The sequence below is a fragment of the Schistocerca americana genome, chromosome 11 (assembly GCF_021461395.2).
Source record: "Schistocerca americana isolate TAMUIC-IGC-003095 chromosome 11, iqSchAmer2.1, whole genome shotgun sequence".
NCBI lineage: Eukaryota > Metazoa > Arthropoda > Insecta > Orthoptera > Acrididae > Schistocerca > Schistocerca americana.
This window is the reverse complement of record NC_060129.1, coordinates 37,855,144-37,873,069: the sequence shown is the minus strand read 5'-3', so window position 1 is coordinate 37,873,069 and position 17,926 is coordinate 37,855,144. Positions and strand designations below refer to the sequence as shown.

Genomic DNA, 17,926 nt, shown 5'->3' with positions numbered 1-17,926 from the left:
ATCTGTGGTAACCGATCAAAAACTTCCAGTACCAGCATCACCTCTACTGGATGAAGGTGACTGAGCTGAAATGGCAAACATTGCGGTAACACACTATGAATTCCTGTGGCAACCTGACAGGAGCACAATGTGAATGTTTCAGCTGGGTTAAATTTAAAATAAACAACCCTGCATTGACAAACTAGCACAAACCCACTACCACTTACAAAAACACACTGCAAAATTAAGTTCACTGAAAGATTTTTAGTTACTATCCACTTCACAGACCAAGAAAATTTTCCAATACTCAGTCTTGCCAACCAGAGGCAACATGTGCCCAGTGAGAGCTCAACATTGGAAGGACGGATGCAAACAAGGCAGTTCACAGGTATGGTGGAACGTCAAATGCCACAGATAATCTAAATGAGAAACTTAACTACCAGAGTTGAGGAGGGCACACATTCGTTCCTGGTTAAGTTGTACCCAAAAATAAGGCAGGGGTTCCCATACCTCGGACTTGGCACAGATCCAGCCCTTAGGCAGTAGAACACTACCGTGCCTCTTCCATTCTGTGTGATGTCGGCTGTTTGATTCTCCTTCCATGTCACCAGACATCGCCATACAAAATGCCACTCTTTGTTACACTGGAAACACATCCTACACTTTTTCCTTATGGGTGGTCCCCTTTTAAATTGCTTGGAATCTCAATCCCCATCCTGATAATGACACTTAAACCCCCATCACTGCTGGTCTGTGAAACTCGGACTTCAATAGCGGACACCAAAGCCTCTAATTCAGTAAAAGATGTGCATTTATTAGTGAAGGTAATCCAAGAACAGTCCTGTGGCTGCATTTTCTGTAATATATTATTGAGTATTTGTATCTCTGTGACATGCAATTCCAGGGATGGAATGGTCATATGCATTCATCTATGAACCTAGGAAAAAGTTCATGACGAAACTGCAATAGCCAAAAATGTTTATGCCTGAGTAGCCTCTTAATACGAGGTGACAATTTCAGGCCAATAATTAATAACTCCCTTGATGTTGCACTTTCATGTAAAATTTGATTGAAAACATGGCTTAACACAGGGGGTACAGCGTCTGAATGACAACATTGTCAGTGATGACCAAAGTGTCAGCATGAAACATAAATTTGACCATGATCCATATGATGGATTTTACCTGTCTTTAAATTCTACATTGAAAGTTCCATTATAGCTTGCAGCAGTAACATTATTTGGTATGGTAATTTCCCAAATGAATTCTCCTGAGGTCCTTAAAGGTGTACGTAGCATTCCTACTACTTCCAGCAGTTATATGTCAGTGGGAGAATCTTGTTCACCACCTATTGCTCCTAATTTGTCTAAATAAAGGCAGCTGTCCCTGTAACTGCAGAGCTAATGTACTCTGCTCAGAATAGAGATTACATTGTGCAATACCCCACAAGTGATTATCCCAATGGATCAATTGTGCCTGAATTATATGTATTTGCTTATGATGGGGCTGACTACTTTCTAAACACACTACATTCTGACACAAGATTGTCATGGCCAGAGCTCAGGCAGCTAGTGCAACATATACCTCCACGGTGCAGTTGGTACTAATCACCAAGGGGTCGTCCACAAGTTGGGCACACCGCCCTTACATGGAAGCTGACAAACTTTTAATTCATAGATAAACTGTTGATTTTTCAATGAGGACAAACTGGGACAGTTGTGAGACCCCATGTTCCACAGTGGATACCTGCAAACACACACCTCGTGGTGAGTGACAGTATGACACCTTTCCCCGTTACTTCCAGAAAAATAACCATACTCTGTTACCAACCAAACGTCCAGCAGGAAAAGGGGAAATTAAGTGGAAGGACTGGATGGATTGGGGCTCACATGGGTCTCCATTGTTTATTAAAATGTTTTTATTTAAGAAAAATAACTAAAGTCAGATACATTAGCAGGATTACAAACACCACTCTGAACTTTCAAATTTAAGACATTACACACCTTAGTTTAGTGACAATTTAAATAAGGCAATAGTTAATGACTAAAGCTGTGTCTGACACCAGGTCTTAGATTTTAGATTCAAAATTTCCATCTTCACAAACCGCAAATGAGAAAATGCTTCAACAAATGAACAAATAATTATCTGGAAACAGATGGCACTTTAAGACAACACAGAAGCATAACTCATCTCACAGATTAAAACTGAATAGCTATACTGGAAGACAGAGCAATTTATAGCTGCCTCGGGACCCCTAGAAAAAGGAAATTCTTAAAATGCACCTCCAAGTGCATCTAGATAATTTAATAAAGTAAACAGGTGCACTGATTTCTAGAGCTACCTTCAGGCAGGCAGACAGAGCAAGTCTCTTGAAATCTTGCACCAGTGAGCAGTTAAGTAATTAACAAGAGAATGAGTGTGCACAGATCAATATAACTGGCTTCAGACACAGTGAAAATACTATTAAGGCATACTGAAGAAAATCCGTAAGTGATTCAGTATGTGAATGTGCATGCATAGCAGCTCAAGAACACCCTTTAAAAAGGAAAACGAGTAATTAGTAGTCAGAACCTACTTGTAGCAGTAAATAAATAACAGGTGAGAAAAGCTCACTTCGTGACAACTTTAAAATAACAAACACTTGAAGAATTAAATCTGGTAAGCAGTAACTCGCCCTGAGACGGAATAAATTTCTTTCACTCTCCACCTCACAAATGGCCATTGAACGAACACTAAAAACATTCAGAGCTCAGTAACAGGCTATGTTTTCACAAGTCTGGATGACATCTGAATGTGACGTGTGATTCACATAGAGATGATCAGCATGTGACCATTCTAACAGTGCTTGACAGTATGTACAGCAAAGGCACTCGACCCAACAAACCCCCAAAAATCAAAATGTACAAAATTTTAGTACAATTTTCGAATAGTGATTTACATAACTTGAGTGAAGGCAGCCTATCGGTAGCTGGCAGTGGTGAATTCCCTGAGGCTGATATACAGAGGCAATGTTAACAGCCACAGCATGATAAGCATGCCCTGAGTCCAAGTCCAAAACAATCAAAGTGTGCCACAACAGTAGAAAACTGGAGCAGACTAAGGAGCATCTAAATTCCACTGTCATTCTCACTTAATACAACTGCACGGCCACGATAGTTGGATAGATCAATGGACTCGTCAGATGATTCTCATCAAAAACTCGGTCTAAGGCTAAACATGGTCACACTTAAAACAGTATTCAGGATTACCAAATCATCGAATACACTGCTGAACATGGGGAATTGAATAACAATAACAAGCTTGTCTAGTTACTAGACACTACCCTAACCCCTTCCAAGGCAATGCCACAAGGTATTAAGTCATGCAACACAACTGAAATCGGGCAGTTTTTCAGATGAGAAAGCTTGTTGCATAATGTGACTTCCACAGAGAAGATCAAATAGCAAATACAGATAGCCAAGACCACACCAATGTACTGTCTTTCATTAACACCTGTACCTGCAATTATTAACCTGACAGAATTTTTGAAGGGCTATTAGTCACTCCATCCTGTCAATTGTGGCTGAATGGCAAATACTGTCGATGTACCCTGCATGGTTCTTATCGTGCCCCATGGCACCCCGAGCTCCAAGCCAAAGAAGTGACATCACCAGGTGCAGGATGGGAATTCAAAGAGGTAGCCCATCATGCCTCAGATAGTAATAATAATAAAATCATAATGATCATTATTTGTACTAGTATATTAGTATTATTGTAGGCAGTTAATTAATGCAAAGATCAATTAATAAGATGTTGCTGTATTCTTTCTATCTTTTGCCCAGCATCTCTCTTCAAGGCATCTTCTTTGCGTACACCATTTTGCTTCATTATTTTGTCGATATACTCTTTCTGAAAGTTAAGTGGTCTACTTTGTTTCTATCTGTACGATGATTTCCAATAAAAAATTATTTTTTGGCTGCTAATTATCCAACATCCTCAACAGATCCAATATCAGTTTAATGATTTTCTTCCTATGCTATCACTGTTTCATTTGTTCTCATTCCAGCACTTCCTTTGACATTATGGGTTTTTCAGTCTTGATATGCTGGTGCTGTTCCATAAATAATCTTTCCAGAACTTTGTCTTCTTTTGAGATCAGCAAGTAAAACCCATAGTTCAGATCCACAGAATAGGACTGGTGTAGCCTTTAGCCTGCTCTCTCTTTTTGTTCTGTTGGAAACGTGCTTGTCCCACCAAAAGGAATTCATGAAGTTAGAATAGTATTAAGTAGTGTGCCAACGTAGGGTGTGTGTGCGTTTAATAATTTTATCATAAATAAGCATTCAGTGCAACAAGGTTTTGATGTAACTGTTCTAGACATTTTATTATTCTGATAATAAAAGTAGTATGAGTGATGTGGCACTTGACAGTCCAGTTTCTGCTCCCCCACACAGTTGGTGTAAACTGTATTGTAATTTGATATGAACAATATTGATTTTATGAACAACATTGAAGTCATTGTTTCAGGTAGTAACTGTGTTATATTACTTCATTACACTACCATTATATGCATATGTAGATAATGAAGCTAGAAAATATGATTGAAAACAATAGCATAGGGAGAAGGCTGAAATGAAAGATCACAATGAATTTTCAAAGGCGTTGTCATTAATCAGTCTTACAATTTTTTGCTGCCTCCCATTGAAGTATACCATAGTGAAATCTTCACTCAGAATTTTGAACTCAAAAGAGAACACTTAACAGTAACTACTATTTAGTTATAAAGTAGTGTGATGGTTGAGGTTTATTTGTGTGATACATTTTATATAATATGGGAGGACTGTGACTGCTTAAAAGTACTTATTACAGTTTGTTATTTTTGCCACAGGCCCAAGATTATGCATGCAGCATGAATGTAAAAGAAGAGTTGGAGGAGGGTGTGAATAAAGAGGTAATTTTAGAATTTATATGACTACATGGAAGTAATCTTGTTGAGCTGTGGTGAAAATAGTGAGATGGTAATCAATTGTGTGTGTATTCACTTTAGCAGTCCTGTTTTTACTTTTGGGTAAAGATAACAAGGGTTACAGTATTACAGTATGCTCCAGGTTGGAAACGAGGAAACCGGTAAAATAGAATATTTTGTTACACTTTACCCATATGGATTTAAACATTATCTTTGAGCAGGTGAAGTAGTTTAGCTTGTGAGTTTGTAGAATTGCTTCTTTACATTATAAGTACAAATAAAAATTAAATGAGATAGCATTGATGGAGTTATATGAAAATTGGTACCAAGTCCCAAGACTCAAGCTATGATTTCCTGTTTTAATGAGTAGTTCCCTTAATGGTTCCGTGTATGTGAACTCCAGCATAGGATGTTTTTATTCGCCATGTGATACTGCTGTGACAGTTACAGAATCATTCAAGAAAAATCTACACTAAGTAGTGCAGAAAAAGTAGGTGATCCTAACCTACTGAGTAGAGACTAAGATGTCTGTGCATACATTGCAAGTGGTATGGACAGGCAGTCTTGTGAAGTACTTTAGAACAGTTTTCTGAAAGCTGTCGTAAGCTGCTAGTTTAACAGCCCGCACAAAATTGAAATAGTTGAAATGCTGCAACTATAAACAGGCTTGTCCTTACAGATGGTATTAGTACAGAGAGGGGCTAGTGATCATGATGCCAGCACAGCAACAGTGGTAAATGAAACTTCCTGGCAGATTAAAACTGGGTGCCGGACTGAGACTTGAACTCGGGACCTTTGCCTTTCACGGGAAAGTACTCTACCATCTGAGCTACCCAAGCACGACTCACGCCCCATCCTCGCAGCTTTACTTCTGCAAGGTTCGCAGGAGAGCTTCAGTAAAGCTTGGAAGGTAGGAGATGAAGTACTGGCAGAAGTAAAGCTGTGAGGACAGGGCGTGAGTGGTGCTTGGGTAGTTCAGATAGTAGAGCACTTGCCCGCAAAAGGCAAAGGTCCTGAGTTCGAGTCTCGGTCCGGCACACAGTTTTAATTTGCCAGGAAGTTTTATATCAGTGCACACTCCGCTGCAGAGTGAAAATCTCTTTCTGGATGGTAAATGAAGTTAACGAATCCTTTAAGAGGGCTAGGTGAATAGATTTGCTAGAAAGAGCGGGTAAGTAGTTGTTAACATCTAATTTAAACAATGAGAATGTCATTTACTTCCAATATGGTATACATAGAGGAAGATGGACAAACACTAAATGGACTGTAAATCACGTGCTGAATAAGTATGTGGTGAGTAACTGGGTTACAGACAGGAAAGACCCACTGTGGTTTAATGTCAGAATTCGGTAAACACTGAGGAAGCAGACTGTTGTACACTCAGTTCAAAAAAGTATGCACACTGGTGACAGCCAAGTGCTAATGGAAATTCTTCTGTCTGTAAAAAGATCTATGCGTGAAGCATACAACTACCACCATCATACATGAGCAACAGATTTTACAGAGAACGTGAGACATTTCTGGTCAAAGACTTCTATCCAGGCAGTCATTGACCAGTCTGGTGTGACTTTGGAGGAAAGCAGAAGGTGGTCACTAACCCCTCTCTGTATTTAGTTATCAAGTTCGTGCAGGAGGATCATACCAGCATATTGTTGTTTCACTGTCACACAGACTCCTGTATTAGGAACATGGTAATAGGATCCCTGGAATAGAGAAGCAACTGGAAGAGTTGAAAACATAATAGTTGCCATGTCCAAACAGAATCACAAATCATTTGTCCAGAGAGTACTCTACAGCATTTTCCTCATACTTAGCTTGCATTTATTGCAAATCTCTCACCTAGTGCAAAGACTCGGGCAGCTGGGAAAAAGTTCAGGTGGCTTCTGTATATGAGTGGTAAAAGAATGTACCTGCAAAATTACAGAACAATATCATAATGATTATTTGCTCCAGAGTTCCTGAACATATCCTCAGTTCAAATATAATTAATTTCTTTAAGACAGAAAAGTTTTTATCCACAAATCAGCATTGATTTTGTGCAATACTCATCTTGGTCTTCTATCAAATTATGTACTGTGAACCATGGATGATGGGCAACATGCTAGATTCCACATTCCTATATTTCCAGAAAGCATTTGAACAGTGCACCACTACATACTGTAAATAGAGGTATGAGCATATGGAATAGGTTCCCTGATATATGAATGGTGCAAAGACCTCTCAAGTAACAGAGGCCAGTACTTTGATCTCAACAGCAACTGTTTTTTCAGAGACAAGAGTATCATCAATAGTGCCACAGAGAATGGTGCCATATTTATATATGAAATGATCTGATGAGCAGCATTCTGTGCCTGTTTGCTAATGGCATTGTGTGTGCGGAAGGATCATCACTAAGTGACTACGAGGATACAAAATGACTTGGACAAACTTTTTATGTGGTGTGATGAATGGCAGATGCAGAAATATTCAAGTAACTGCAGATCAGTAGGAAAAACAATCCCATAATGTTGTATACAACGTCAGTACTCTACAGATTGACAGTCTGGTCAATTAAATGTTTAGGTATAACATTGCAGGGGCCGGCCGGAATGGCTGAGCGGTTCTAGGCGCTACAGTCTGGAACCGTGCGACCACTACAGTTGCAGGTTCGAATCCTGCCTTGGGCATGGATGTGTGCGATGTCCTTGGGTTAGTTAGGTTTAAGTAGTTCTAAGTTCTAGGGGACTGATGACCTCAGAAGTTAAGTCCCATAGTGCTCAGAGCCATTTGAACCATAACATTGCAAAGTGATATGAAGTGGAACAAGCACATAAGGATGGTAGTAGGATGGGGAATGATCAACTTTTTTTGTATTTGGAAAACTGTGGTTCATTTGTAAGGGACACTACATATAGAACACCATAGAAGTGCCTAGTAGTAGTAATTGTTGTTGCTGTGGTAATAGATGCCATTCACGATGCACCGTTTGGTGGCTTGCACAGTTTTAATGCAAATGTACATGCACAGCAGCCAGAAAGAAGATAATCAAGCTGCAGATTCCATGTGAAATGCATTCTCAAGCTTTATAAGTTTGGAAAGCCCGTTTGTAAGGCTAATAAGTTGTTAACTGGCGTATGTGACAGAGCCAAGGATCAGTCATTTGCTTGTGTCATGAAGAGAATACATGACAGAAAGGTAAACATAAATATAAACTAGAGTTAAAGTTGTCATCAGCCTGGAGGTTTTAAACACCAGAGTTCTCTACTACACACAGTCCTACTGACTACCATGTGCTGTTACCCGCTTTCCACATCTGAACTGATTTACCCAACTAGTTACAAAGTTTTGTGGCGGTGTTCGTAGAGACAAACAATTCGCTGTAGAAACGGCTTACGAAGTCACTGCCACACTTTTAATAGCGGGCCGACCGGTCCGCTGGAACAGTGAACAGAAAGATGAAAACCCAAACACTCTGATTAAATAAAAATCGGTACTTATCTTTATTGATGAAGATACAGAAACACAATAGTGAACTCCGTGTCTACAGAGATCTGTCTAGTTCGAGTCGGAGCGGCTAGGTCAGCGTCGGCTGACGACAAACAACAACTCTACTGCGATGAACACACAACTGACTAGCAAGTACACAATTCGGTGGCGAGTATACAACTGAGTGGCGAATACAGAACTCCTAGCGCTCGCGACTCCAGCGCTTAAGAAGCCAGAAGCCAGCGGTGGCGCGCGCAGACTTGCGGCGATTTCCTGTCTCGCTGGCGCTGCTTATGCGGACGGCGTCCGGACTTTGATGCTGCCAACCTTTTGGCAGTGGGCTCGGGTGGCATTACTGGCTAGGATATAACACAAAGTACCTGCTGTTCAATGATCAAGGACCTTTGGATTTGTAGTGTCACAATTACCCATTGAGCCACCAAGTACTAGAAAAAGGCAGAAGCATTTAGCAGTAAATTCCAGAGCTATAATCCTTATAATTCCATATGGAATGCACTCCAAAAGTAGATGATGAACACACCAGTGGTCACATGACCATAAAGTGTAGTTAGCAGATTCAGTTACACAAAAAAACGGTGCTGAACTGACACCTTTCTGCCATCTGAATTGTTCATTTATGGAACAGTGGTTTGCACATGTATAGAAACAGACAAAGGTCATTCCAGTTTGTAAGAAAAGTCACAGGAAATACATGCAAAACTACAGACATACCTAGTTGGTGCAAAAATCTTCTTGAATGATTTTGTGATCCTGTATGATGGCTCTTGAAAAAAAATCAATTCATCTGCAAGAATGGAAATGGATCCCATAATTACTGGTCATGTGAAACTGTTTAGTCTGCTTCTCCACAGTGCTGCCACAATGTAGTCAGCCTGTAAAATGAGACCATAGTTCTGAAGCAGTATCTGTGGGAAAGCTAGCTAAGTTGATGTGCCTTTCAATGACTTAGTACTTCTGCTATGCAGTTAGTCATTACTTTATGCCTTAAATTATGTGAAAACAGTAAGATACATTAGAACTGAATGGTACAAATGGATAGGTGTGATGTACCTGTCATTACCACATTGTAAACTATACAAGTACCTTCTCTTGTGATGGTGTCCAACAGTCATAGCTAATCCACAAAACATATGGAATGAAAATGAATGTTTGCATAACTGCCTACTTATTTGTGACAAAAAGTATTTTAAGTATAGTTATACATGTTGGCAATATAAGAATATTATTGAGTCTGAGAATCCTACTTTCACTACTGTTTGGGGGTTACCACCAATAGCATGCGCTTTCATTTATTGCAGAAGTTTCACCCATATTCATTCTTGCCCTTTGTCTCCCCTCCACTCTTCTGATGCTACCATCCCACAGGTGTGTCATCTGTCTCTTCAGTGTACATTCCATGGCTTGCTAAATATTTCAAGGGTTTCTGCTCAATGTTTCAGCCAGCTTTGGTCCAAGCGTATTTTGAACATGACAACTTTCTTGGAGGGCATTACATTCAGGAACTACAAATACATCAAGAATTTACTGTTAACATGTTGATGGTAGTATGGTCTTTACTTTGTATGCAGTCTGACTAGCGTGCATTCATCAGAGGACCTCAAACAACTGCCTAGCCTAAAAAACGCTTGCTTTGTGTAGTGCACCACTGACCCATCAAGTATTTCTACAATTCTCCACCTCATAATGCATTTCCGGCAGTCTGCAGTTTGGGCAGTCAGAGAATCAATGAAGCCTTTGGTTGAGACCCGCCACTCATGCCAAACCAAAGGACTTGAATCAATTCTGGGAATGCTGATACAAACTGTGTGTGCTGCATGCAATCATGTGTGACACAGGGGCTCTTCGCCATTTGTACTACCTCTGAATATAAACTGAAGGTAGCCTCAGAACCCAAACGATGGGTATCATTGGCACCAACATCAGCCACAACTTGTAGACAGCCACACCCTGTGTGTTTCTTAGCCACAGGCAGGATATTTTCCACATCTCAGATGAGGCTCCATGGCAGACATATTCAGTACACATAGGATTCATTTCCAGTCCTGGATGCCATTTCCCTAAGGAGCTCCATAATGCGTTTGACGTTGGAAGTCCTGGTTAACTAGAAAACTTCTCTCCACTTGGGCCTGTCTGGACCCTGTTGAATGAACACCTGCCAGTCCACTCACAGGGTCAATGGGTGAGGCAGCCTCCACATCACTCTCTGCCTCAAACAGTGCTAATTGTTACGACCCATCCCTCACCATTTGGTGAGCGCAACTCAGCCACATTGGGTACACCACAAGGTGTCTTGACAACAGAGCCAGTGGGCAAAATAGGTGGCACCTTAGGCATCCTATGTGATGAGCCAGATTCTCGGCCCCCACTACTACAATAGGCAGCAGCCTGAATGCTGCTGAATATGGCAAAATGCATCTTCAGCTGTTGGTGAACTGAGACCAGCTCCTCCATCTGCACACAGTGTGCACACATTATATCCATTCCAGTACTACTATTCAAGAATTAACAGTAAAACACGCAGAGAAAGCCATATATGTAGCTTGCTATTGTTCTGATGTTTCACCAGTGGAGGCTAATGCATTATTGAACTGTGTAGCTTTTCATTCAAAAGAATTAAGATCTGTACAACAGACCATGAATACACTTTAAAGTTACTAAAATATAGGATTGCACCTCTTTACTTCAAAAGCATGGAAGGAATGTAATCGTAAAACGAGAGAGAGATCGAGAGAGAGAGAGAGAGAGAGAGAGAGAGAGAGAGAGAGAGAGAGAGAGAGAGAGCGAGAGCGAGAGCGAGAGCGAGATACATATGAAGGGCTTATTTCAATAGTGGTACAAGTCCATTACCTCCACTTTTCTGCCTATAATGCTTCTGAAATTAATGATCCAAACTAAGAGAAAGAAAGGTTCGTGTCTAGCAAGAAGTCATATGCTTGAATATATTTGTGGTATCTCAACTGCAGATTTTTCAGCACTCATTTAACTTTAGGACTCTGTATCTCAAGATGAACAAAAATGGACTTGTACCACTATTGAAATAAGCCTTTCATGTGTAACTTGATTCTGAAACAACCCTGATTAAATCAGGGTATTGTTAGCAGTCAAATAATGTACGGGCTTCACCTTTGTTTCAAGTAACGGTAACCTAATGCATACATGCTAATTGATTTTGAGTGCTATGGGTGTTATTTCAGGCAGAATTTGGCTGCTCAATAAAGCTACATTCAAGGAGCAGGGATTGTTGACTAAAGAAGGTCATGTAAGTTAGCCCGAGGTAAAGTTACATATTTTTGGTTAAACATAAATGGAAGGAATCACTATCACTGCAAAATAAATTTTTATTCATATCTAATCTCAACATGTCAAATATGCTTGTGTTGTCTGTTCTTTTGGACGTGTCCAAGGGGACAGACAGCATTTTGATCCTGCAGCCACAATGACTCAGGGACAAAGGAAGTAGAGACATTAGTTGTCTGTGGGCATTAATTTACATCAATGAGGTTGGTTGAAAATTTGTGCTGGACCAGGAATTGAACCCAAGTCTCATGTGGACTGGGCAGTTGCAGTGACGACTATGCCATCTGGACACAGTGGTCATCACATCTGCATGGTCTACTCTAGCATGCTTCCTGTCAGACCCAAATTCTGAACTTACTCACCACTGATGCAGTGCTGATGCTCATGATCCTCGTTACACATGGTGTCTCACTGGTTCCTGTAAGAGGTAGTGTGTTGTGCATCTACACTGAAAGGATCATTGGCTGACATCACCTTAATTATATATGTGGTGTCCATTCTTTCGGATATGTTGATGTATCGTCACATCCTGTTCGAACAATCTGAACATGTTTTCCTTACTGCAATCATTTGTCCAGCGTTGTGGACATGAATGTGTGATATCAGCATTCCATGTTTGTGATCATTTCTTGGTAAAAACAATTGTCACAATATGGTATAATTTTGCTTGCTGGGATCAACCCACAACAATGGGGACAAACATTCAGCCAGTGTGATATTCCTCCTCTCACTGTGCCATTATGGTCAACACTCACTCATTGTGCAGCTTCATCAATGCATCTGAAAGGGGCAACAGTGCATACTGGGAGCATTAAGTGATTGACTACCGATACCTTGTATTTCCTACTGGTTTGAATGAAATATGCTTACCTTTCAGTAGGTAATTATGCATCCCCTACTGTGCTCTGCTGGTGTCACATACTGCAGTTTGAGCCTCTGAGACAAGCAGTTGCTGGCCATTCAAAACAAACAAAAGACAACTCTGTAATAGACTGCACGAATCCATGCATTACAGTTTTGTAAATGTGAGATTACATCTCTGAAACTTACTCATTGTTGATACATAGGGACCCTACCATTTTCCAGAGAAAATGTAGTGGAGGTCACGAAACTAATGAAAGGTCTGATCTGAGTCTTATACTCTGCTCAAAATTAGGTGATAGTAGTTCATCCGCAGCTTGACTCTATAAATTAAAAGATGTTCTCTTGCCTCACTTACAAATGTTCATTGCTTCTTCAGCCAACAGCCAAAAAGTGAGCCTAGGATGCCCTCTGAGCCCAACCAACAGATTTTGTTGTTGCACGCGAGCCTCAGTTCACAGCTGGCCAATAGAACTTACACCATATCTCATACGAGACAGTGGCAGATGCAGAAAAACCTCAAGGAGGGCTCACTAAAAATATCTTGAGCTACCTTTACTTTTACTGTAATAAAAGCTAATCAAGTCATATGGAAAGTGTAAGAAAATTTTATTTAAACTGATTATACACATATACATGATATAAAAAAGTTAGAGTTGTGGTTCTGTACTTTAAATGATGAATTCTATGCACCTACTCTTCCTGACAAATTGGTTAATTACATTGTCAGCACGACAAGCAATGTCAGGGTGAGTGTCCAACAGAGCTAAGCCATTAAGTCGATCCTCCTTCACTGTTGACCTCAGCCATGTCTTTGTACACTGCAGTGTTGAGAAACTTCTTTCTACTGCAGCAATAGATTCAGGTAGACAAATATTTTGTACAGCATGTGCAAAGTAGGATGGTCAGATATAGGATAGAGAGACAATGCTTGCATAACAAAAACACAATCATTAAGGGCATTTATGATCATTGCTTGTATTGAAGAGACTGTCCCATTAGTCTCTTTTTAATCACAAAGTGTGAGTCGTCTTCAAAATACAGTAGTTCGGTTAAGCACTGATTTAGTTTGTGTGCAAGATCATTAGCATCATGTTCCAGTAATTGTGATGGGAAAAGGATGTTGAATTTAAAATGATAAATATTTTCTTCAGCAAAACGCTCTCTCATGCCAGTCGTAACATGGTCCAGTGTTGGAATAAAAAGTTACTTTCTAATATGTCATAGCATCATTATTATGATCGCATTATGATGAACGTCGAATCTAATTTTGCTTTTGCCATTGCCCAATGCCCAAGATACGGTCTTGTAAGATTTTGCTGACTGGATATGTTATGCGCATGTCACTTAGTGTAAATAGATTGATAAGGTACTCCCCTTTTCTCCCCCTTCTCTCCCCCCCACCCTCTCTCCCCCCCACCCTCTCTCCCCCCCACCCTCTCTCCCCCCACCCTCTCTCCCCCCCACCCTCTCTCCCTGCCCCTGCCCCCGCGCCCTGTCTCCCTGCCCCTGCCCCCGCGCCCTGTCTCCCTGCCCCTGCCCCCGCGCCCTGTCTCCCTGCCCCTGCCCCCGCGCCCTGTCTCCCTGCCCTGCTCCGTCTCCCTGCCCCGCCCCCCCGCCCCATCTCCCTGCCCCGCCCCCATGCCCCGTCTCCCCGGCCCCGCCCCCGCCCCCACCACCCTGTCTCGCCCCCCTCTCTCCCCCTGTATGACAGTGCCATGTAGGAACAAGAGACAGATGCCCTGATACGTCACTTTCTTGGTTTTTCAGTTTCTTGAAGACCCATTAAAGGCTGGCGACCCTAGTGTTTGCATAAAGCAAGACCCCGAACTGAAACACCATGCTGCTGGATCTGAGCATAATGTAAGTTTTCACACAAGCACTGTATTGTGCAGGAAGTGTAGTAAGAAACTCTAGTTATATGTGTTATTTGTAGGGTATTACCAATAGTACTTTAACAGCACTTGTAATAAGCATATCTTTATGAACCATTACTGTTGCATTAATTTTTTATTGTGATTCTATGTAATGAATGCCTTAAGTACATATTTGGTGTAAACGGAGCAAGGAAGACTTCCTCTTGGAAGTAATTGTTAATCTTGTTACATCTCTGTGTCACAGTGCTGTAACATATGTGGAACTATGACATGTGATGGGTGTATATTCTAGAGTTCCCAGTCACTATTCACTGTAGTATTTACATCATTACTGAAATCTTGCTGTGGAATTCCTTATGATTTTCCTCCAGTACACATGACATAAATTTGCATTGTTCCCTAAAGAGCAGGCACTGAAATTACATGGTGATATGGCAAGAAGCTGTGTAAATAACATTAAATTTGGGTAATTTTGATGATAATGTGTGGAATGCCACATTCATTTGATTAATGACCAAAAATTCCTCTTGTTTATGGGTTTACTGTTGGAAGATTATTTGCATCTTTATATTATCTGAGTTTAATTTTGAAATGTTGCCACACATGTATATCAGATTTGTATATGGGAGTACAACCATCCAATAGAGTAGGCCATAGTGCCTCTGAAATCAGAGTGGATTATGTGACAGGAATAGAAAGTGAAAGTATGCCAAATAAGTACTACACAATGGCTGATAGCAAAATCAGGGGCAATAGAATTGATTTGGATGCATTCTGACACACTCTCTTCCCAATTGATAAGAATCTCTGCAAAGTTGGATGATACTAATGAGAAAAGAATATTGAGAGCTGTCATATACGCACAGAAGATTGCAAGCAGTTATAATTCACAGATTGTGTTCTTCTTTCAGTCGGTTGAAGATCCATTGGGAATATCTTTGTCCACTGATTTTATCAAGGAGGATCCTGAATTAAATATAACTGAGAATACTGTAAGTATTTACATCTCTGATGTATTGCATGTATTCAAGTAGTAAGTCTTTTGTTAAGTGTGTAGAGTAAAAGATGCATTGCAGTGGAATTGTCACAGATTGTCAGTTCTCTGGAATTTGTTGCTGTTCGTAATTTTAGAGTATTCTTGTACTCCTGCACTTGACTTTCATATCACCTCTTACATTCTGACTGTTTTAAATAGAAGTGGAAGGGGATTAGTGGCTGGTATAATCCTGTTCTCAGTAGCCCTTGTTGTTATCAACTACATTGTATAATGGTTGTCTGTGATGATCGCGAAATTCACATTTAGATGAAGTGTAAGTTCTAATAGTGTAGGTGATTTGAGAAATATTCCTACTTTCAACAACTTCTGATAAATAGAATTCAAAAGAACACTGGCTGTTCTTATCTTTTGTGTGAATCATAGTTATTCTTGAGTATGCCCTAAAATTTTTTTGGGATTTGAAAAACAGAGATGAAATTTGTGGGTTCTAGATCAGTCCCGATATGTTGGCCACAACCTGTACATATTGTGGCAGCTTCTGTGGTACCTGTTGTATTACTTATAAAATTTTCATTAATAGAAAAACTCTTATAGCTTTTAGTGAATGATTGTGCATAGCTGAAGCCATGTATGGCCTCACCATTCGAGTCCTGGCAGATCTGAAGAAGAAAGATTGTTTTTTAAATATGCTTTATGACCTTGCTAAGGGAAGGAGAAGCTCACATTGATAAACACGTCACAAGAATGAAATTAGACAAATATTGGGGAACATTCAACACACATTTGCGAAGGTTAGGTACTGGCTCACTCTTGATCTGATTGTTCATAAACAAACTTTCTGAAGTTATAAAGGATTTTTCAGGCACTGAAATGTTAGCTTCTTCAGACACTGGAATGTGTGGTGATTATACAAGCATACAGGTCTAGGATCCAAACTATCATGCTAGGAACAGCTCAGAGAGTATATAAAGGAGTGTAGCTGATTCACAGCTAACAGGCCAAGACTTAAATGTCACAGGGACTCATGTTATGCCGTTTTAAACAAATGAAAGGGATGCATTGGCATCACAAGTAGACAGGACAGTAAGTGAAACAGTAGTAGTGTTGTTCCACAAGAAGGGTTTTACAGAAATGAGAATGCTGCACATAGTAGTCAGGGATGTTCATATGAGGAGTTTGGCTAAAACAGTGATCTGTAGGGTGTCCTAGGGCATAGCTGTAGTTGTCAAAGTGGCTGGATTGTAGTTGGTGACCACTTACCATGAAAATAGAAAAGGCCATACTGCCCTTCATATGCAACCCAAGAGATCACAGGTCAAACAAGATGTCTCCATGGCACCAGGGCCAGAGGTTCAGGGATAGTGTCCACTGCATGGAGTGCTGCTCCCATAGCAAGTGTGAAGAACAGTGTGTTGCTGATTGTGTGGTCTGGAATACCATGTCATGTGGTTGGCACTGAAATCACTGATGTTGTACCCCACTTGTTACTTTGAAAATACGTAACTTAAACAGTGGTAGACACCTGAGAGTTCTACGAATATGATGTGTGACCATAACAGTGATGCTGAGTAGTACATGCAGCTGTACAGTAAATATCTTAGCTGTGTCAGCTAGAGTGGACATGCAACCTTTGTGGTCTTAGGAGCATAAAATGCTAGAGCTTAATAATGATGCAGAAAAATAGGGCTGACCATTTTGATACTGGCACATGGCCAGCAAGATTCTGTAGTAATTGTGGAATTGGGAATTTTATTAGGTAATTGCATGAGAAGCTAGAGCAAGTTAGCAAGATAGCAAATTAATACTTTGTTGGAGAAGCAGTTCAGTGCCAGGCTGCTACATCTGTTACTGGTAGGTTCAAACAACACACAAGTGTAACGGAGATCCTTCAGAAACTCAAATGAGAATTCCCAGAGGGAAGGTGATGTTCTTTCTAGAAACACTATTGAGAAAATTTAGAGAACTGCCATTTGAAGCTGACTGGTGAACGATTTTGTTGTTTCCAACATACACAGCACATAAGGACTATGAAGGTGAAATTTGAGAACTCAGGGCTGATTGAGAGACACATATACAGTCATTTTCACTCATATTTGTGAGTGTAATGAGAACGGAAATCACCAGCAGGGTTATGGGGTACCCTTTGCGATGTGCCATTAAGTGGATAGCGGAGTATAGATGTATGTGGATATTCTAGGTAAAATAAGTAGCTGACCAATGTAGTAGGAGCAACAATGATATTTTTCATAGTAGTAAATTTACATATACATACATACAAAATAATCTATTACTGGTTCCCTTAATTAGCCGTGCAAGTAGATTAGCACTAGTCACAAACAGCTGGTTGTCCCTACACTTCACAGAGATAAATCCCTGTGGGAGCTTCTGCCTTAAGATATGCAGTGTGGCTCACCCCACATGCATCAACGTCTTCATTTATGGAATGCAATGTGTAAATTAAAGAATGAATAAATGAATAACATTC

The 17,926-nt window shown here is 40.4% G+C and overlaps 1 protein-coding gene across 4 annotated transcripts in view; it reads left to right on the top strand.

Moving 5' to 3' along the window:
- Window positions 1-17,926, top strand: part of LOC124554065 (zinc finger protein 708-like) — a 94,704-nt gene that overhangs the window by 12,575 nt on the left and 64,203 nt on the right. For all 4 annotated transcript variants that reach the window (XM_047128106.1, XM_047128109.1, XM_047128108.1 and 1 more), the window contains 3 exons: window positions 4,846-4,908; window positions 14,338-14,430; window positions 15,356-15,436. In XM_047128106.1, coding sequence (XP_046984062.1) covers window positions 4,846-4,908; window positions 14,338-14,430; window positions 15,356-15,436 — 237 coding nt within the window. The remainder of the gene's footprint in view (window positions 1-4,845; window positions 4,909-14,337; window positions 14,431-15,355; window positions 15,437-17,926) is intronic.